This window comes from Mesoplodon mirus, assembly GCF_964341445.2.
Source record: "Mesoplodon mirus genome assembly, chromosome: 15".
In the NCBI taxonomy this organism is placed as follows: domain Eukaryota; kingdom Metazoa; phylum Chordata; class Mammalia; order Artiodactyla; family Ziphiidae; genus Mesoplodon; species Mesoplodon mirus.
Genome location: NC_138991.1, coordinates 55158400 through 55181597, shown reverse-complemented (window position 1 = coordinate 55181597; position 23198 = coordinate 55158400). Strand labels below are relative to the sequence as shown.

The 23198-nt window shown below is 43.4% G+C and overlaps 1 protein-coding gene across 5 annotated transcripts in view; it reads right to left on the bottom strand.

Annotated features, from left to right (window-relative positions):
- The window catches only part of CPPED1 (calcineurin like phosphoesterase domain containing 1), a 120571-nt gene that overhangs the window by 28540 nt on the left and 68833 nt on the right, over positions 1-23198 (bottom strand). For 2 of the 5 annotated variants that reach the window (XM_082645217.1, XM_082645220.1), the window contains one exon: positions 13698-14120. The exons of 1 other annotated variant lie outside the window; for it this stretch is intronic. In XM_082645217.1, the coding sequence (XP_082501343.1) occupies positions 13698-14120 (423 nt within the window). Of the gene's footprint in view, positions 1-12077; positions 12230-12333; positions 12429-13697; positions 14121-23198 lie in introns of those variants that run through there. 2 more of the 5 variants (XM_082645219.1, XM_082645218.1) reach the window with 2 other exon arrangements.

Sequence of the window (23198 nt, the reverse complement as noted above, 5' to 3'; positions counted from 1 at the left end):
TGTACGCACAGGACCCTGCGTTGTGATGACAGGGCACATAGGAGGCTTTACCCAAATGGGTGCTGACCTTTTACTTCCAAATGAGTCATCCATATGCAAACATTTCTGTTAAGTAAAATTGTAAAACAAAACTAAAGCAACTTCCAGCTTATTTTACGTAGCAATATTCTAAATTTTCATGTACAGTGTTAACCATAGTCGGGGCAAGTGCCTTTTAAGTGGCAGCAAGTCCAGTAAATAAAAAAAATACTTGAACTAGTATAGGAAGTAAGAGTGTTTAGCACCAGAGGGCAGACAACAGAAGAAAGAAGAACTACAATCCTGCAGCCTGTGGAACAAAAACCACATTCACAGAAAGATAGACAAGATGAAAACGCAGAGGGCTATACACCAGATGAAGGAACAAGATAAAATCCCAGAAAAACAACTAAATGAAGTGGAGACAGGTGACTTTCCAGAAAAAGAATTCAGAATAATGATAGTGAAGATGATCCAGGACCTCGGAAAAAGAATGGAGGCAAAGGTCGAGAAGATGCAAGAAATGTTTAACAATGACCTAGAAGAATTAAAGAACAAACAAACAGAGATGAACAATACAATAACTGAAATGAAAACTACACTAGAAGGAATCAATAGCAGAATAACGGAGGCAGAAGAACGGATAAGTGACCTGGAAGACAGAATGGTGGAATTCACTGCTGTGGAACAGAATAAAGAAAAAAGAATGAAAAGAAATGAAGACAGCCAAAGAGACTTCTGGGACAACATTAAATGCAACAACATTCACATTATAGGGGTCCCAGAAGGAGAAGAGAGAGAGAAAGGACCCGAGAAAATATTTGAAGAGATTATAGTCAAAAACTTCCCTAACATGGGAAAGGAAATAGCCACCCAAGTCCAGGAAGTGCAGCGAGTCCGATACAGGATAAACCCAAGTAGAAACATGCCAAGACACACAGTAATCAAACTGGCAAAAATTAAAGACAAAGGAAAATTATTGAAAGCAGCAAGTGAAAAACGACAAATAACATACAAGGGAACTCCCATAAGGTTAACAGCTGATTTCTCAGCAGAAACTCTACAAGCCAGAAGGGAGTAGAATGATATACTTAAAGTGATGAAAGGGAAGAACCTACAACCAACATTACTCTACCCAGCAAAGATCTCATTCAGATTCAAAGGAGAAATCAAAAGCTTTACAGACAAGCAAAAGCTAAGAGAATTCAGCACCACCAAACCAGCTCTACAACAAATGCTAAAGGAACTTCTCTAAGTGGGAAACACAAGTGAAGTAAAGGACCTACAAAAACAAACCCCAAACAATTAAGAAAATGGTCATAGGAACATACATATCGATAATTACCTTAAACATAAATGGATTAAATGCTCCAACCAAAAGACACAGGCTTGCTGAATGGATACAAAAACAAGACCCATCTATATGCTGTCTACAAGAGACCCACTTCAGACCTAGGGACACATACAGACTGAAAGTGAGGGGATGGAAAAAGACATTGCATGCAAATGAAAATCAAAAGAAAGCTGGAGGGGGCTTCGCTGGTGGTGCAATGGTTGAGAGTCCGCCTGTCGATGCAGGGGACACGGGTTCGTGCCCCGGTCCGGGAAGATCCCACATGCTGCAGAGTGGCTGGGCCCGTGAGCCATGGCTGCTGAGCCTGCGTGTCCGGAGCCTGTGCTCCACAATGGGAGAGGCCACAACAGTGAGAGGCCCGTGTACTGAAAAAAAAAAAAAAAAAAAAGAAAAAAAAAAAAGAAAGCTGGAGTAGCTATACTCATATCAGATAAAGTAGACTTTAAAATAAAGAATGTTACAAGAGACAAGGAAGGACACTACATAATGATCAAGGGATCAATCCAAGAAGAAGATATAACAATTATAAATACATGTTCACCCAACACAGGAGCACCTCAATACATAAGGCAACTGCTAACGGCTATAAAAGAGGAAATCGACAGTAACACAATAATAGTGGGGGAAATTAACAAATCATTTACACCAATGGACAGATCATCCAAAATGAAAATAAAGAAACAGAAGCTTTAAATGACACAGTAGACCAGATAGATTTAATTGATATTTACAGGACATTCCATCCAAAAACAGCAGATTACACTTCCTTCTCAAGTGCGCACGGAACATCCTCCAGGGTAGATCACATCTTGGGTCAGAAATCAAGCCTCAGTAAATTTAAGAAAATTGAAATCATGTCAAGCTTCTGATCACAATGCTATGAGATTAGAAATGAATTACAGGGAAAAAAATGTAAAAAACACAAACACATGGAGGCTAAACAATATGTTACTAAATAACCAAGAGATCACTGAAGAAATCAAAGAGGAAATCAAAAAATACCTAGAGACAAATGACAATGAAAACACGACGATCCAAAACCTATGGGATGCAGAAAAAGCAGTTCTAAGAGGGAAGTTTATAGCTATACAAGCCTACCTCAAGAAACAAAAAAAATCTCAAGTAAACAATCTAACCTTACACCTAAAGGAACTAGAGAAAGAAGAACAAACAAAACCCAAAGTTAGTAGAAGGAAAGAAATCATAAAGATCAGAGCAGAAATAAATGAAATAGAAACAAAGAACACAATAGCAAAGATCAATAAAACTAAAAGCTGGTTCTTTGTGAGAAGATAAACAAAATTGATACACCATTAGCCAGACTCATCAAGAAAAAGAGGGGGAGAACTCAAATCAATAAAATTAGAAATTAGAAATTAGAATTAGAAAAAGAAGTTACAACAGACACCGCAGAAATACAACGCATCCTAAGAGACTACTACAAGCAACTCTATGCCAATAAAATAGACAACCTGGAAGAAATGGACAAATTCTTAGAAAGGTATAACCTTCCAAGGCTGAACCAGGAAGAAACAGAATATATGAACAGACCAATCAAAAGTAATGAAATTGAAACTGTGGTTAAAAATCTTCCAACAGGGCTTCCCTGGTGGCGCAGTGGTTGAGAGTCCGCCTGCCAATGCAGGGGACACAGGTTCGTGCCCCAGTCCGGGAAGATCCCACATGCTGCGGAGCAGCTGGGCCCGTGAGCCATGGCCATTAAGCCTGCGCATCCGGAGCCTGTGTTCCGCAATGGGAGAGGCCACAACAGTGAGAGGCCCACATACCGCAAAAAAAAAAAAATCTTCCAACAAACAAAAATCCAGGACCAGATGGCTTCACAGGTGAATTCTATCAAACATTCAGAGAAGAGCTAACACCCATCCTTCTCAAAGTCTTCCAAAAAATTGCAGAGGAAGGAACACTCCCAAACTCATTCTACGAAGCCACCATCACCCTGATACCAAAACCAGACAAAGATACTACAAAAAAAGAAAATTACAGACCAATATCACTGATGAAAATAGATGCAATAATCCTCAACAAAATACTAGCAAACAGAATCCAACAGCACATTAAAAGGATCCTACACCATGATCAAGTGGGATTTATCCCAGGGATGCAAGGATTCTTCAATATATGCATATCAATCAATGTGATACACCATATTAACAAATTGAAGGGTAAAAACGATATGATCATCTCAATAGATGCAGAAAAAGCTTCTGACAAAATTCAACACCCATTCATGATAAAAACTCTCCAGAAAGTGGGCATAGAGGGAACCTACCTCAACATAATAAAGGCCATATACGACAAACCCACAGCAAACATCATTCTCAATGGTGAAAAACTGAAAGCATTTCCTCTAAGATTAGGAACGAGACAAGGATGTCCACTCTCACCACTATTATTCAACATAGTTTTTGAAGTTTTAGCCACAGCAATCAGAGAAGAAAATGAAATAAAAGGAATACAAGTTGGAAAAGAAGAAGTAAAACTGTCACTGTTTGCAGATGACATGATACTCTACATACAGCATCCTAAAAATGCCACCAGAAAACTCCTAGAGCTAATCAATGAATTTGGTAAAGTAGCAGGATACAAAATTAATGCATGGAAATCTCTTGCATTCCTATACACTAATGATGAAAAATCTGAAAGAGAAATTATGGAAACGCTCCCATTTACCATTGCAACAAAAAGAATAAAATACCTAGGAATAAACCTACCTAGGGAAAGAAAAGACCTGTATGCAGAAAACTATAAGCCACTGATGAAAGAAATTAAAGATGATATCAACAGCTGGAGAGATATACCATGTTCTTGGATTGTAAGAATCAATATTGTGAAAATGACTATACTACCCAAAGCAATCTACAGATTCAATGTAATCCCTATCAAATTACCAATGGCATTTTTTACGGTACTAGAACAAATCATCTTAAAATTTGTATGGAGACACAAAAGACCCAGAATAGCCAAAGCAATCTTGAGGGAAAAAAACGGAGCTGTAGGAATCAGACTCCCTGACCTCAGACTATACTACAAAGCTACAATAATCAAGACAATATGGTACTGGCACAAAAACAGAAACGTAGATCAATGGAACAAGATAGAAAGCCCAGAGATAAACCCACGCACCTATGGTCAATTAATCTACAACAAAGGAGGAAAAGATATAAAATGGAGAAAAGACAGTCTCTTTGATAAGTGGTGCTGGGAAAACTGGACAGCTACATGTAAAAGAATGAAATTAGAACACTCCCTAACACCATACACAAAAGTAAACTCAAAATGGATTCGAGACCTAAATGTAAGACCAGACACTATAAAATTCTTAGAGGAAAACATAGGAAGAACACTCTTTGACATAAATCATAGCAAGATCCTTTATGACCCATCTCCTAGAGAAATGGAAATAAAAACAAAAATAAATAAATGGGACCTAATGAAACTTCAAAGCTTTTGCACAGCAAAGGAAACCATAAACAAGACCAAAAGACAACCCTCAGAATGGGAGAAAATACTTGCAAATGAATCAACGGACAAAGGATTAATCTCCAATATATATAAACAGCTCATTCAGCTCAATATTAAAGAAACAAACAACCCAATCCAAAAATGAGCAGAAGACTTAAATAGACATTTCTCCAAAGAAGACATACAGATGGCCAGGAAGCACATGAAAAGCTGCTCAACATCACTAATCATTAGAGAAATGCAAATCAAAACTACAGTGAGGTTATCACCTCACACCAGTTAGAATGGGCATCATCAGAAAATCTACAAACAACAAATGCTGGAGAGTGTGTGGAGAAAAGGGATCCCTCTTGCACTGTTAGTGGGAATGTAAATTGATACAGCCACTATGGAGAACAGTATGGAGGTTCCTTACAAAACTAAAAATAGAATTACCATATGATCCAGCAATCCCACTACTGGGCATATACCCAGAGAAAACCATAATTCAAAAAGACACATGCACCTCAATGTTCATTGCAGCACTATTTACAATAGGCAGGTCATGGAAGCAACCTAAATGTCCATCGACAGATGAATGGATAAAGAAGATGTGGTACATATATACAATGGAATATTACTCAGCCATAAAAAGGAACGAAATTGAGTCACTTGTTGAGACGTGGATGGATCTAGAGACTGTCATACAGAGTGAAGTAAGTCAGAAAGAGAAAAACAAATATCGTATATTAATGCATGTATGTGGAACCTAGAAAAATGGTACAGATGAACCGGTTTGCAGGGCAGAAGTTGAGACACAGATGTAGAGAACAAATGTATGGACACCAAGGGGGGAAAACTGCGGTGGGGTGGGGATGGTGGTGTGATGAATTGGGCGATTGTGATTGACATGTATACACTGATGTGTATAAAACTGATGACTAATAAGAACCTGCAGTATTAAAAAAACAAAAAAAAAGAAGAAAAAACAAACACACACAAAAAAAGAGTGTTTAGCTAAGCGAGGGATATTTCAATTTTACAAAGGAATCCCACCGCTCATTTGAAAATGACATTAATTGCTATTTTTAAAACGTGACCTAGAAAGAAAAGATATAATATTTTGACTTCATATGCTTAAACAGACATTGCTGTTTCCCATGTCCTTGTGGCTCCTTTTTGAAATGCTGCAATGGGATTTTTCAACAAGATTTTGAGTTTTTAGTTTGAGGGTGACCTACAATACTCTGTTTTGTGCACTGCTGCCCTGGGTGCCCAGCACAGGGCCCAGGCTATTTGTTGAATGAATAAATGCTGATTTAACTTTGGGAACAGACAGCACACACATACACATGCCAGACTCTCAATTTATAAATAGTTACTATCAGAACTTGATTTTAACTTTAATTAGCCCAACTGTTAAGGATACCTCCAAAGTGAGAAATGTAATCCATCACTTCGCACCAAATGTAGCTTCCATAGTTGGTCTTTTATCTTGGTTTACAGTGAATGAAATACAGACATAAAATGACTAAAGCATGATGTTTTATGGTGAACTGATTGAAACATACAGCAGACCAAACCTAGAAGATGAATTCAAGACCAAATGTAAATTAAAGAGGGTAAAATTCCTCAAGCTGACATGCACCCAGAAACTCTGAATTCTACAGATGCTCAAAAAAAGGACTGTTTGTTGAGTTCTCACTTGAAAGTCAGTTAAAAAAAGAACCAATGAGATAGATATTTTAGTGCATTTTAAACAGAGGGCATTGGGACTTCCCTGGCGGTCCCTATGCGCTTCCACTGCAGGGGGCGCGGGTTCCATCCCTGGTCAGGGAACTAAGATTCCCACATTGCCGTGTGGCCAAAAACAAACAAACAAAGGGTGTTGTCTGATGACAGCCACTGCCATATGGACCCACTTGCTGGATTCAGAAAAATCTGGCTATGAGATTACGCATTCCAAAGTGTGTTTATTAGCACATTAATTGGTGAGGTGTGTGCTTTAAAAAAATAAATGCAGAGTCAAATCTTCTCACTAAGTTCCATAGGAATTTTCCATGTAGTTCAATGTTTCCCAACCTTTTAAACTAATACCCCTTTCGACAAAACTGAAAATAGTGTACGTTCCTCATTCACCCCGAAAAACCTCAGACTCTTTGAGACACAGTCTATCTTCCTGCATAGCCCAGAAGCCAAGAGGTTTCTTGTCTAGCTTCACTTCCTTAGTTTGTATTCTAAAAAGAATTGCTAATTCCTCTCCCTTTTTCAATATATAAAGTTATGTTAGCAAACTGCAGGCACGTCCCCAGACTCGACGTGCCTCTCCGTGCTTTGTGCCCCCTCACGTACACCCTCCCAAGAAGACGCTGCCTGCTCCGGGCAGCACCAGGAGTGAGAAGCGCTGCTCTCATGAAAGGAGGAAGCCAGACCCCAGGTAAAGCTAACTTGCCAGCTGTGGGCTTACACCACGGTCCAGGGCCAGATGACGACAAACCACCCTTCATCAAGCACATGCCACGTCCCAGGCATGAGGCTAAGTGCTCTTATACACGCCTCCCTTTACTTGATTCTCACACCAACACTATGAGGTTGGGACGAGTACCGTCCTTTAACAAGTGAGTAAACGAAGGCAGAAAGATGTTCAGCAGATTACAGGAAGCTGCTTCACTGGGGAGTAGCACCAAAGGATTTGAATCCAGGTCTGTCTGAAGCCAAGCCCGCCCACTGACCTGTGACCTTAAACGGTCCTGTAGCCCACGCTCATGAGCATGCCACCCCTTGTACTGCCATCACAAGTTCGGCCTTACCCGCACACTATCCGTGCTACCTGTCATTTATCATTTTTCTTTCACTTGATGAGCTAGTTATAGTTTTTTTCTAACACATTAAACACCCAAGTGTTTGATTTTCAGTGCCCCAGGAGCCCTTCCACCTTCACCACATCATGGGCCTCCAGCGGGATGAGCTGCACCCAGGCATGCTCTCCACTGAGGAACCCGGGGCCCCTTCTGGGCAGACCTCCAGTGAGTCGGCAGTTGTGACAGGGTGGGTCATCAGAAGCAGCCTGGAATTAGACGTGTGCATGTTGTGGACAAGGTCTCAGGGGAGAGAAAGAGCCTCCCGCTGTATCAGGAACGTCTCTCTAAGCCAAGGATGGGAAAACTATGGCCTGCAGGCCCACCACCTGTTAGTGTAAAGTTTTACCAGAACCCAGTCACACCCACTTGCTTATGTACCGTTTGTAGCTATTTTCATGCTACAGAGGCCAAGTTGAGCAGTCGCTACAGAGACCACAGCCCAAAACGTTCACTGTCTGACCCTTTACAGGGAAAGTTTGCTGACCCCTGCTCTAGGTGATGCATTTGCCATCCAAAAGTCAGCTGGTAAATACCAATCCAGAGGTAACATGGACATTACCTGTGATTCTGCTGATTAGTAGATATGAATCAAGTTTAACTCAATTCTATATTTATTTATTGAGAGGCTACTATGTGATAGTCTAGGCTAAGGGCTGGGATTATAGAGGTGAACAAAGCTGGGACTCCATTTCCTGGAGGAATCAGGATGGAAACAAATAATTTCAATACAACTCAATATTAGATGTCAGAGTAGGATTTGATGTTTCATTCTTCCTGTTAAGTAGACCCTGGAAACCTGACCTTTTTGTTCTTTAAAACTTTGAAATTCTAAAATCATAACAGTACATGGGCTAAGATCTCTTTCTAGGTTTTTTTTTAAAAGCATAAATAGAGGTGAAACTATAATTCTGTGAAATTACTCATTAGCTTTTACAGGAAAGATCAACTTATTGGAATTTTTCATAATTGCCAAATTCGCTCTGGGCTTTCTACTACACAGTTCTAATCTCTATGTTGAGAATGGAAAAAAGAAAAGGTATCGAGACATCAAGGGAAACAGGGTCAGTTAAAGAGCTAGACTTTTGTTTTTTAAGATTGAGTTTTTAAATTGAAATCCGTATTAACTGGGTCACATATTAACCTTCTGCTGAAAAAGGCATGAGGGATACAGACAATGGCCAGGAGGTTCGACCGAGATTTCATTATCTACTATCTTTGCAACTCCAACTAGGTATCAGGTGAATTAAGGGGAAAACCGATTTCTACATCCTGTGGATGTGATGAAATTGATTATCCTCAGGCAGAACAAAGAAGATGGAAAACAACTGTGCTGCTTCACATCTGTGCATCTGTCCTGCCCCGATAACTGTTTATTTGTACTGGCTATTGACAACATTTTTGCATCATACAGAGGTTTTTTTTATTGAGCTTCAAAAGGAGAAACAGAATGCATCTGTTTCTAGGGAAACCTGAGCTCGGAGGCTGGAGGCTTTGATTCAAAGAACGCATCCCTACACACATGGTGGCCCATTGTATAGTAACAGCCCTCCTCCTCATTTACCTTATCCCGTTTAGAAAATTAATGCCACGATGTGAGATGATTGTTGATGCTCATTATTAAATCATTTATTCATCCCACACAATGATTCAGAATTATTCATTAAGCTTGATGGAAGGAAGCTGGGTGTTACCTCCATGGTGGTTTGAGGAGGGATGTGCTCTTTAAAAGGATATTTTATAACAACACAATTATCATAATTAAAAGCTACCCTGATATTCTGATAAGCTTTTGACATATTTTTGAGTACTGGCATTTTAGCACAAGGAGATAAATGAGGCTGAAATAGTATTAGGGAATAATATTGCTGTGGGGAAAAAAAGCTGGAGGCAGTATTAAACACCATCTGCCATCATCACCCCCAATTTGATCATGGTCTTTAAGTTACGAATTTCACAAAATGTCACCTGAACTTCTGGCTTTCCAAAATGAGTTCAAGAATTACATGGCTGTGACCTAAGCAATCTCCAGCATTACTGAGTCGTGGGGGCCTGCATTCCCCATGAGAGCCCATCTACCTGTGCTCCCAAACCAAGCTGGCCCCTCAGGCTGCCACGGAGCTGTGACTGCATCTGATCCCAATATCTTCCCAACGCTGCCGATGCTTTGTTCTGAGTTTGAAAGGCCATTAAGCAAAGGGCCTGGTTTGGGAAGCCACTCAAACTGACAGGTGACTGCAGGAAGGGCACCCTTCTCTCTGCTTTTGCCTGGTCAAGCAGGTCTAAGGGAAGATCCTAAGGCCAGTGACCAAGAAGAGCACGCCTGCCCGTAAGTGAAGGTGGTACCTGATGGCAACAGCAGGGGGCCACTTGGGAAGAGAGCAACTGACTGCTGGATGAGCCTGGAAAGTCAGCATGTGGGTCAGAGCAGAGTCACACACATGGCCTGACCCAAGACCGAAGGACCAGGAGGCTGCATGATGTGTGCCCGACACTGGGAACACACCACGCAGAGGCTGCGCCCGGGAGTTCCACCGAGTGGGACCTGATGTGCTCTGTGCCAGGTGCACAGAGGGTGCTAAACAGAGAAATGAGCTGGACTGGTTGGCCACTGAGGGAAGGAGCCTGCATCAGAGGTTCATCTTTCACTCATTCCACAAACACTGATGAAGCATTTATTATAGGCTAAGACCTGAGCCAGGCCTCCCCTGCGCTCAAGGAGTTGAGAGTCTAGGGGGGCTTCAGACAGGTTGACACTTACAAATGCACTGGGAGCAAGGGAAGCTGAGGAAGAACCTGGCAGAGCAGGGCTGGGGCACCTCATACAGAAAGTCGAGGCAGCGTTGGCCAGATGAAATGGAAGAGGCAGAGACAGTGACAAAGGGTGAGGACAGCCTTATCCTATGTATGAAGGGGCCTCAGAAGGGTAGATGCTGTTGGGCTACATACTCCTCTGGATGTAGTGGAGAATGGACCAGAATGGGGCAAGAGTGGGGCAGGGGGACCAAGTCAAAGCTGTTGCTACCACCCAGCTGAGAGGCAATGGTGGCCTAAAGGAGTGGACAGGCTGGAGAGCTATTAAAGAGGTAGAATTAAAGGCACATGAAGTATCTATCTTCCTGGGCAAGGAGGCCCTACTGGAGAAGAATCCATCAGAGTTCCAGAACCAGAGGCCATTAAGAGCTAGTAAGATTATTTACAGTAGCCAAGACATGGAAGCTACTCAAGTGCCCATCAACAGACAACTGGATTAAGAAGATGTGATACACACACACACACAGACACACAGGAATATTAGCCATAAAAAAGAAGGAATACTGCCATCTGCAGCAACATGGATGGACCTAAAGACTATTATGCCCAGTGACATAAGTCAGACAGAGAAAGACAAATACTATATGGTATCACTTATATGTGGAATCTAAAAAATAATACCAGTGAATGTATATGCAAAACAGAAACAGACTTACAGACATAGAAAACAAACTTGTGGTTATCAAAGGGGAGAGGGAAGGGAGAAGGGACAAATTAGGGGTATGGAATTAACAGATACCAACCACTATATATAAAATAGATAAGTAACAAGGATATACTGTGCAACACAGGGAATTATACCCAATATCTTGTCATAATTTATAATGGAGTATAATCTGCAAAAATACAGAATCACTATGTTGTATACTTGAAACTAACACAATATTGTAAATCAATTAAATGAAAAATAAAGAGCAGATAAGAAAACTAGTCCCTCTGATCTGTCTCATGCTCAGCAAGCAACCTCCTGATTATAACTCGGCCTCCCATGCTGTTTTGCCTATGGGAAGAGACTGCACTGTTAGGGTTAAGGGGAGGATTTCAGCCTTGCTCTAAATTAATAAAATGTAAAATAGATAGCTAATGGGAAGCAGCCGCATAGCAGAGGGAGATCAGCCTGGTGCTTGGTGACCACCTAGAGGGGTGGGATAGGGTGGGTGGGAGGGAGATGCGAGAGGGAGGAGATATGGGGATACACGTATATGCATAGCTGATTCACTTTGTTATACAGCAGAAACTAACACACCAATGTAAAGCAATTATACTCCAATAAAGATGTTTAAAAACATTTTTTTATAGGGAGGGTGGGAGGGAGGGAGACGCAAGAGGGAAGGGATGTGGGAACAGATGTATATGTATGACTGATTCACTTTGTTATAAAGCAGAAACTAATAAAAAAAATTAAAAAAAAATTTTTTTTAAATTAATAAAATGCCATTCTGGTGGTAGATATCAGTCTCTGTGAGCTGCAGCAATTGGAGCCCACCTCCGAGACACAGACCAGCTCTGGGGGTGCCGACAAATCCTCCCTGAGCTTACAGGGCTGCAGGCCTGATGGGGGAGGTGGCTGGTGCAACCCAGATGCGATGTCACCCTCTGGGGTTCCTGGGGGTGGGCAGCAGGATTCCCCCGAGGATGCCCTGTTAGAGCTGGGGTCGCCCTCTTTATAAACGCCTCCAGGTCTCAATATCTGGGGCTGCTCCTGGGCTGCATGTGCTCCGTCCTACAGTGGGAAACCCAGAACCCCATGCCACTCAAGGATGTGGCTGACAACAAAGAGCAGCCAGGGGATGGCATTCGCATCATTTAATATTTGATATAAAAGGAATCATTTCGGTGGCACTAAGTGTTCTCTCTGGCATTATTCTCTGTTACAAAATAGTCTCCGCGGTGGTGCTGATGCCATCTTGACACTTCATTTCCTTGTCAACAAAAACAAAAAAAGTTGGTTTTCTGCACCAACTGAAGCATGGCATAAAATTTCAAAGGCTTTGATAAAAGTTTTCCAACTTCATCTCCATGGAACAGTTGGAAAACGTCTCCAATTATGCAGGCTTTTTGTAAAATGTCTTGAAAATACAGAAGGGCCTATTGTACTTTTCACAAGTAAATGTGAACACATTTAATGCTCAAAGGTGAAAAGAGTGCCAGGATTTTTTTTTTAATGAATGCTTGCTACTTATTGGGTCAGGCCCCCTCCCTCCCCCTCCCCCCTAACAAATAAAGGAATGTATTTATATTTTAGAGGCGTTTGATGAAGTACACTCTGGAAAGATCTGAAAGGAGGCATTAGGACCAAAACAAGAGACACAACAGCCGTCAAAATTGGAATCCTGCCAAGGCAGTGGTAATGCAGGGAAGCGGCTGAGAACGCGCCATTTCTCATGAGAGGAAAGCTGCAGGTGCTCCCAGGAGGAGAAATGAGGTGTGTGGGCTGGCGGTGCACACAGCACCACCGGAACTGAGATCTCTAGAAATGGAATGTCCTCATTGTGTGTGTGTGTGCTCACGTAAGTGTCATATGTATGATTAGCTTAAAATTCACAGCAGGGTAAGATCTGACTAAACAGATTTCTCCTCTTACTTCTGGAGGAGAACTCAGTCCACCTCACTAAAGGGACACTGATGAGGCTCCAGGACCTGCCCTATAGCCACGTTCCAGGATTTCCCGGGTTACACCGAATACTGGTAGGGGTTGGCTCTTAAATATCATCTGCCCTTGGGCAAGTTCCTGCTTCCCAGAGAAATGAGAAAAGATACTCCTGGCGTCTTCCTTTGCCTGGGGCACATACAGCCACACTCAGACCAGACCCGCCTGGTCCCCCCGCCCCCCAATAACCCCCAACCTGCAGGGTCCCCATGCTCAGCTGTGAGCAGCTATGACTTCAGTACTCAGCTTGGGGCTGTTCTAATCCTGTCCAGGCCCCTTCTTACTGAATCCTCACAGCCACCCCATGAGAGAGCTACTTCTGCTACTCCTACTTTACAGACGAGGAAGCTGAGGCTCGGAGGGCAAGGCAGCTCATCTAAGGCCACACAGCCGTGAGTGCCAGAGCTGGGATTAGAATCCAGTCCTGCCCAAAGCCCCATCCTCTCTCCCCTCTGCCAGGCCGCAGAGGGGCATGAGAAGGATCTGGACACCTCCTCTCCAGATCACCCTTCCACCCAGACAGCTGGGGCCCCAGGCCTACCTGCTTGGGAGAACTTGTCTGCCATCTCCTTCCGCACCAACTTGGTGAGGTTGAAGTAGTCGTCATCCTCGTCGATGCTCTGCAGGAACAGCGGGATGTGCTGGAAGACGATGGCGTGCTGGCACTTCTGCTGCCCTGCGATGCTCAGCTGCTGGTCTAGCCACTGGTCCTGGGCCTGCTTCAAGGTAGGGCACATGGAGGCATCGTATAAGAACTGGGAGTTGAGGATGAGGAACAGGACGCCCCCAACCCAGAAGCTGAAATAGTCATCTCCCCAAGTCCGCTGGAACTCCGCGATGGTCTCGGGGGTGGGGACATTGCCCACGTCATGGTTGCCGCTGACAAGGACCAGTGGGATCTCGCTGTCCACGGTCCTGAGCACCCGCTGCAGGTCCTCCGTCTGCTCCTTCCGCCAGGGCGTCCCTGGAAGAGTGAGGGTCATGTCCTGAAACGGCTGAGGCTGTTTGTGCCTTTATAATATCAAATTAGAGAATAATCTAGAAATCCACTCAGCTGGACACATGGAAACTGCAAAAAGCAGTCATATGTTAAAAACAAATCAACAAATGAGGTGGGAACTTCTGTCCTCCTTCCCCTGGAAATTCAGTGTCTAACTGGCCATCGGACCCCAAATTGCTGATTGAGTGATGGTGTAGAGTCATTCTAATTGTAAATATTAGTGAAGCTGAATTTCTATCTTTTATTTAGAAAATAAATATAAATAGTTGTGACTTTTCTGCCCTGTTTCAAGGGGTCATCAAATGCACCCCTGAGGTGTATGGACCCAGCTCCGAACGCTAACCTCAAACGACAGCTATTTAAGTTTTTCTTACCATACACACGACCGTGCAGACTGTGTGACCACCTTTATGGGAAAAATTCTTAGAATCCAAATGGCTACATCAACTGGCATGTGTATCTTGCCAAACCTTCCCCATACAGGGGAAGAGGCATTTTATATTCTACTAGCAGTGTGTTAGAGGGCAGGGGCTCAATGCCTTAATATGAAGCACATTTCCCCTGGCACTCAGGAGTCAGTATGGAGATGATTATTTGCACAAAGAGTGGGTTCCCTCCGCCCTCAGATTCCCGGCTTCCACGCTTCCTGTAATAATGTATTAAAACCTTAATAAATGGGCTTTGAGATGACCAATTTAGTTCCAGATCTGTTTTTTTTTTTTGGTGCTAATTTATTCAACAAATATTTATCGAGTATTGACTATGTATAAGGTACTGATTTAGCTACCAGGGTGAGCTGTGAGTCAAGGAGACACAAACCCTTCCTTTCAAACTAGTGAGTCAGACAACCTGTCAAGTAAATTACAGAAGCACACCCATCTGTATCAGATGTTATTAAGCATGATTGAGAAAAGCAAAGCGGGGAAAGGACATGATTCCTGAGAGTCCTGAGGAATAAGCTCAGCATCCTGCAAAGACAGCATATGAAAAATGATGAAAGAGAGAAGCCCACCTTCACGAGGGATGATAAAAATTCACCTAAAAAATGCTGCCATGAGCAGATGAAAATTATACCCCACATTTCATTTCCATCATGAATGAAAAAGAAAGCAGCAAAGTCTTTACAAAGCAATTACAGCTAAGAAAGAAGAACATAAAGCAGAAATAAAGGAATTCAGTTTAGATGGTCAGAAAACAGGCAGATGTGAAATAGGAACTGGTAGAACTAACTCAGGAAAGAAAGAGAGGGAAATGACAAAGCCACTTCAGAAATTACAACCACAAGATTAGCAGTGAGGTCTCCTCTCCAGCAAGTATATGCCCGCTTTTCTAAATACCCCATGAGAGTGTGTACAGAATGTGCGCACTCTAACTGCTGAATACAGAGTCCCTCATATTTCCACTCCATCAAACTTGTTAATGGGGTGATTCAAACCTCCTATGTCATTATTCTTTGCTTGTGGCCTATTGATCTGTATCAGTTTCTGAAAGGCCTGGTTAGGTCGTCACTCTAATTATGGATCGATCGATTTCTCTTGGTAATTCTGCCAAGTCTGGTGTTCATTTACTTTTAGCTATGTTATTAGACACTTAAGAGTTCAGAACACCCATATCTCACTGAAATATTTTTATATTTAATCCTAATAAAATAAATAAATGAAGAGAAAATAAAGAGGTAGATCTGTATGGATGTTCTGGAAAGATCTGTAATATATATTAAATTAAAAAGGTAAGACATGGAGTAGAAAAAAATCACACATAAATTTTAAAAAGGCTTGCACATATTCATATATTATGGATAGAACTTCTCCAAAGATGCAAAGGAAACTATCAACTCTGGTTAAATCTGGGAAACAGAAGTGGGGAGTGAAGGAGACTTTCACATTTGGTTTAAAACCTTTTATACTACATTTTTAGTTCCTTCCTTTCTTCCTCACTTTTTCCAAGCTTATCTATCAGTTTCATTTTAAAAAAGAATTAAATTTTAAAAAGCTTATGTATTATTTTCATTTTTAAAAAAAGAATTAAAAAAAAATCCTTAGCCTCAGGATCCTAAGGGTTAAAGAAAATTTAGGGGAGGCCAGTCAGGCGGCTACATCACCAGTAGACCCCAATCTCGGGGGTGAGTGGAATTTACTGGGGAAAGGCTGGCTGATCCCCACAGAAAGAGCTCAGGCGAGGGGAGAAGCAGGTCCTGCTTAGCACTGGGGACCAGGAAGCCTATCCCTCGGTGGTGCTGGGGATTTGCCTACAGACAGCATCTGCTTCCTCACTGGTCTGGGCTGGCCCTAGGGCTCCTGGTTTGAAGAGGCCACTGACTGATGTTGCTTCCTTAGCTGAACTTGGACTGTGGGTATCTGTGTTGACTCTAAACCCCTCTAAGACCCCACTGGTCTGTTCTTTTCCCATGTGAACAGACTGCTAGTTAGAGAGGATGAATCCTTTATGGCCTTGAACATGATAAACCATCTCAAAGGGACTCCATGAACCAACAGTAATTTATCACTACTTTTTGCAACCAGTTTTCTAAAAGACCCCAAAACTACCACAATTGTCTCCTTCTTTCCACTGACTTAGGGATTTTCTGACACTCAATACTAGCCAATATTTACCGAGCACTTACTCCAGGACAGGCACTGTTCTAAGAACTGTACGTGTATTAACTCAGTTGACAACCAGTGGAGAACTTGAACTTGGTGCTCCGGCTCAGAGTGCTGCCTCTCGTTACAGTGCCCTGGTCACAGTGTATTATGAAGTCCTGATCCACAGGACAAGGACTTTATAATACACTGGGGTGCAGAGTGTCTCTCATTCTTGATTTTCAAAAGACATTTCATCACAATGCTTCATACACTGACTGAGGCAGACACAAAGAATGTTCAAGTAGCTAATGACCATACACAGAAAAGTTAAAAATGAGCACTTCAGAAGACAGACTTAGGGGCTTCCCTGGTGGCGCAGTGGTTGAGAGTCTGCCTGCGGATTCAGGGGACGCGGGTTCGTGCCCCGGTCCGGGAAGATCCCACATGCCACAGAGCGGCTGGGCCCGTGAGCCATGGCCGCTGAGCCTGCGCGTCTGGAGCCTGTGCTCCGCAACGGGAGAGGCCACAACAGTGAGAGGCCCACATACCGCAAAAAAATTTAAAAAAAATAAAAAATAAAACACATATAACTAACTGCATGTATGTTAATTACACATACATCACACTGCATGTACGCACACACACACATTTATGTTTCTAATCAGAAAGTCATTAGAACTGAACAAAACTGGATGACTTTACATAGATGCTGGACAAGCCCAGACGTCTTTGCAAGGCTCATCATCTTCAGGGCATGTGCAGTAGGTGTGGTGAGTACCTGGCAACATTTTTCTCCCCAAGGGATGGCACCCCAGAGAAACTGATCAGAGCAGTGTGGGACCAGGCTTTTCTCATCCGTGGCTTTTTCCACTGTGGAGAAGGAAGCCTTTGCCCTTAAAAAACAAATATTGGATTCTCTTCCGTATTCTTCTTAACTGTCCCTGATATCAGACACCTATGTGTGGCTTGGCTTCAGTTGCTAGCAAGCCTTTCTCAAAGAGGTGTTCAGGGTCTGTGTTCTCAGCGTTCTCTCCCAGGGATTTGTGTTGCAGCTAAAGAACCTTCTTCTCGGAACTTCTGACATTAACTTGGGTTTTTGATTTTATACAGGTCTATCAAAGCTTAGTTTACAGCTCAAGATGATTAAACAAAATTATATGTTATTACTAGGATAAAACTCCCATGCCCGGTTCATTTATTCCACAATTAAACTCTTGTGGGCATGGCACATTAAAAGTAAACATCAGAATGTACCTGGGATGGCTATTCATGGAATATTGCCATAATATTTCAGAAGCAATGGTAAAACCCTTGGAAGGATGAGATGAACTCTTGGCCATGTAGCTTTTCTTAGGATTGTAACGCACTGCAATTTATTGTTTATTGAGAACCCAAGTGGTTACTTCATTTCCAAGAACAGAGGTGTCCATGTTATTGCCATTTTCCACCCCCAGACTAGGGCTCCAACTCCTGAAGGGAAAATAACCACCATGCGTCACTTAAAGTATATCTTAACCAGAAGTGCAGGCAGCTACTGCAGAAATTTTTATGCGTACCTGCCAAGCACAAAACACCATGATAATACACATTTGTTTCCCCCTTTGGGGGTAAAGGAAAACAGAAGCTGCTGCAAAGCACTGGAGAATATAGCCTGGTTACAGAAAAGATAGAACAAGAAACAAGCATTGAACTCACGTGCTTCCATTTCCCTTGAACCACCCACCCCAGCCAGCAACACGTAGTGATGCAAAATCCCACCAGCAGATTACTTATAAGAACCATCCACCTCTGAGACCTTCACAGCATTTTCTCTCCTCTATGGAGGTCGTCTAAAGAAGAGATACTGTGAAATGATTTCAACAGGGTTATGAATCTGTTCACTGTTTTAGTAAGAAGTTTTTCTTCCTTTTTAATTTTATTTTATTGTATTTTATTTATTTATTTATTTATTTATTTTTGCGGTACGTGGGCCTCTCACTGTTGTGGCCTCTCCCATTGCTGAGCACAGGCTCCGGATGCGCAGCCTCAGCAGCCATGGCTCACGGGCCCAGCCACTCCGCAGCATGTGTGATCCTCCCGGACCGGGGCACGAAGACATGTCCCCTGCATCGGCAGGCGGACTCTCAACCACTGCGCCACCAGGGAAGCCCTCTTCCTTTTTAAAATACAAACAAGGAAACCAACGTTCTCTGCAGCAAAGCGACAGGAAAGGATGTTGCTTAGTTAATGAAAATAAGACCTCTATATTCCCCAGTCCCTGAAGGCACAATAACTCAAACGAGAACTGATGATAATACACTCAACCACTGGCAGGAAAAGTTAAATGAAATAGTGGAAGAGTAGAGAAACAGTCAGGTGAGGTAATGGGCCACTCATCCAGGGGGATCTAGGGTGGACTTCCCAGTTCAATACCAGCAGCAGCGAAAAGAACAACAAAATCAATGCGGCCCTCGAGGAAGCCCATGCTGAGCACTTACTTGCAAACCAAACGACTTCTCCAGCTGAGGCCGGCGCAGGGGAGGCAGGTGACTCACCCTGTGATGGGGAAGGATTTCCTGGCAGAGAGACCGCTGCTGCTGCACTTTGTCCAATCCTTTCACACCCACAGAGCCTCCTGCCTGCCCCAGCTCCTAGGTGTACCCTCCCACCTGGGATCTCGCACAGACCCTGGCTTCCCCACGGCACCCCCAGGCTGGGCTGTTAAGTGATGGGTGGTCTCCAGCAGCATTTTCTTGGCACAGTGAAGATGCCTGGTAGATATGTGTATGGATTTGGTCTAATTTGACTGAGTACAGAAATTAATAGGAGGGGCTTCCCTAGAGGTCCGGTGGTTAAGACGTAGCCTTCCAGGGGCTTCCCTGGTGGTGCAGTGGTTGAGAGTCTGCCTCCCGATGCAGGGGACACGGGTTCGTGCCCCGGTCCGGGAGGATCCCACATGCCACGGAGCGGCTGGGCCCGTGAGCCATGGCCGCTGAGCCTGTGCGTCCGGGGCCTGTGCTCCGCAACGGGAGAGGCCACAACGGTGAGAGGCCCGCGTACCGCAGAAAACAACAACGACAACAACAAAGACGTAGCCTTCCAACGCAGGGGGTGCGGCTTCGATCCCTAGTGGGGGAGCTAAGATCCCACATGCCTCAGGGCCAAAGAATCAAAACAAAACAGAAGGAATATTGTAACAAATTCAGTAAAGACTTAAAAAAGAAACGGTGTACATCAAAAAATCTTAAAAAAAAAAAAGAAATTAATAGGAAGATACTGGGATATGCATGGAACACCCATTTCTCGTCCCTCCTCTTCCTAATTTCAGCAGCAGGTTATCGGCGGGGCAGCCTTAGAACCCTTGCTCCTCAATCCAGGCCTTGTGACAAGAACAGAAGTCCAGCAGCTTCTCCACCCAGTTCCAAACCAACTTCTACACACACACACTGTTCCTCTGGTCTTCTAAAGTCTCTTTTCCTAACAGAGTTGTGGGCAATTTTTATGCGATTGAAGGCATGACGTATGGCTTCTTGCAATCTGTGAAGCTGTAAACAGGTAGCAGCATCTGCCTCTTATGGACTGAATTGCTCCCACACCCCCAAAATTCATACACTGAAATCCTAACCCCTGTCCAGGAAAGCTAACCCTTTCTCCTCTACTTAAATTCCTCTCTACCCATCCTTCCCGCATCCTAGAACCGGCAAGACCATGCATGTTTCCTCTCCCCTAGTTATAGCTCACTGCCCAGAGGACCGCAATACCCTCCTGACCGGCCCATCTGCCACGAGCACCCCTGGACAAGCTGTTCTCACACAGCCATCGGCATGAGTTATTTTTCAGCCAGGCCACCAGCGTGTTGAATCATTCACCTCTCCCGATCACAAACTATTCAAAGTTTCATAAATTTAATCTCATCTTCTTATACTTTATCCCATCTGATCCTCACATTGTCCCTTTGGTGGCCCAATGGATGGCCTTGTGGCACCTTACGCAAGAGACATCTTCTGAAAACCCTGCCCAATTCACAACGTGCATATTTCCAGATGATGCGTGAAACAGAATGGTACTTCTTATCAGCTGGAGTGTCCCTGCCACTTTGCAAAAGCAACCAAGAGTTTTGCATTTACAGTAAGTCCCCTACATAGGAACCTTCAAGTTGTGAACTTTCAAACATGCTAACGTGTTCGCATGTCCAATCACATAAGTTAGCTCACGTGTCTGGCGCACACTGTCACGAGCGTGCATCCTCTACAAGTGGTTGTGCTTTTGTGTACTTTACTGTATAGCAGTGTATAGAGTACAGTAGTACAGTATCTTTATTTCAAGCCCAAGATGTCCAGAAGCAAGCATGAAAGCAGTGGTGATGTAGCTGGTACTGCTAAGAAGTGCCAAGCAATAATGATGGAAACAAAAGTGAAAATAATTGAGGGAGTGGAGTGACAGGAGGACAAAGAAGTAACTGAAGCCCTGAAGAGATTCACGATGCAGGAAATGCAAGGGGACTTTATTTGAGGAGGCACTGTTAGTTTTTGAGGCACAGGCCCCGAACACAGAACGGTACACGAAGGGGCAGCAGCCGTTCAGAATGCAATCCAGTGCTACCGTGTCATCTGTGACAAGAAAAAAAGAGCTACGACCCAGACATCCCTGGATCGTTTCTTCAAGAGAGTAGATAGAACTGAATCCAGCAGGGAACCAGACCCGTGCCATCAGCATCAGGCGTGGGTGACATTGCAGCTCTCCCTCCGTCTCCTGTTGCTGACGATCCTTCAGCTCTACCATCTCCCGCCTCCTCTCCCTCCTCCAGTCAGTAACTCTTCTTGCCTGTTCACTCGATGCCAGCCCCTGGGTGCCAGCTGTACTACTGTACTTTTTAAGGTGCTATACTATAAAATTAAAAATGTCTTTATTTTTTGTTTGATTTTCATGTATTATTTGTGTGAAAAGTATTATAAACTTATTACAGTACAGCACTGTATAGCCAATTGTGTTAGGCTAACTTTGTTGGGCTCGCGAACAAACTGGACTTAACAGACATGCCTTTGGAATGGAACTCGTTCGTATGCAGGGGACTTACTGTACTCATCAATGGCTTCACCAGCTCTAAAAGGGCACGGTTCTTGACAAAGGTTTGATTTGAAGGGATTTGTATTACTTCAAAGCTAAAGCATAAAGAGAGGCTTTTTTTTTTTTTTTGGTATCACACTATTTGGGGTTCACATAGCATCCATTCCATTGTTCTGTTACCACTGTTTACAGGCAAGCAAACCAAAGCTTACTGCAGTCACAGGGGGAGGGGATGGGGCATGAGGACTCAGAGCTGAGCTACATGGAGCCCAGGGCTCAGCCATGGAGGACTGGCCTGGGAATGGGACCATCAGTGGGGCTCACTGCTGGGGACTCCGGGAGTGGGGAGACTCGGTGCTCTCAATCTCACTCTGTGACCAACTGGCTGTGCTCTTTTGGCAACAATCAATCATAAACATGGCCCTTGCTATCATCAGTGAGGGTTTCTATCTGCCAGGGCACCAAGGAAAGCACTTCACACATAATATTTCATCGTGACAACAGGCCTGTCACCATGACACCACTTCTTACTTAACTGTGTGCTGCCCTCATTTCTCCAAGTATAAAGTAGCAATAGGAAACTTGCTGTATCTACTTTCAATGAATGGAAAAAAACAAAAAACAATGACATGGGACTTCCCTGGCAATCCAGTGGTATCACTTCCACTGCAAGGGGCACGGGTGCGCTCCCTGGTCGGGGAACAAGATCCTGTATGACGAGCAGTGTGGCCAAAAACCGCACACAAAAAAACCAATGACATAACATGTACACAGCTAGGTGGCCTGGATAGTGTGAGGAATGAGGTGGACACAGTCCCTTTCCTCATGAAACTCAGTGTGTGTACACAAGGCTATGCTGGAGCCATCAGGAGGAGGACACTTCTTCCACTTGGTGCTGAGGCCCATGCTCGTAGCACCGATCAAGGAACCATCGATTCAGTAACAATAAAGAACAAATAGCCCTCAGGCTTTCGACCATAAACAACTTGACCCCTGGGTTTATGAGGTACGGTTAGTACATCCAAAGGTGTGCCAAATATAGGGGGATTCTAGACATTCTTGAAATATATCCATTTAGTCCATTTAATCATTCAGACACGCACTGCAGGTCGTGGTAATAGGGAATATAGAGCAGCAAATCCTTTGACCAAAGCATCAAATCTGCCAAAGGGAGGTCGCTGGAATTGTAGGGGAGATTCTGGGTATCAAAGCCAATTTTTTTAAGCACTCCATTCTGATGGAGTAATGTCATTTCTCCAAATAAAGATGAGGCTCTACAGTTTCTGAATTCATCATAATTCTTCACTTATGAACATTATAGTATGGATTTACTAACTTGCAAAGTTTATAAATTATCCCCTTTGTAGCATCCAACAGTATTAAAAGAAAAGGGGAAGACACTAGAATTATAAAA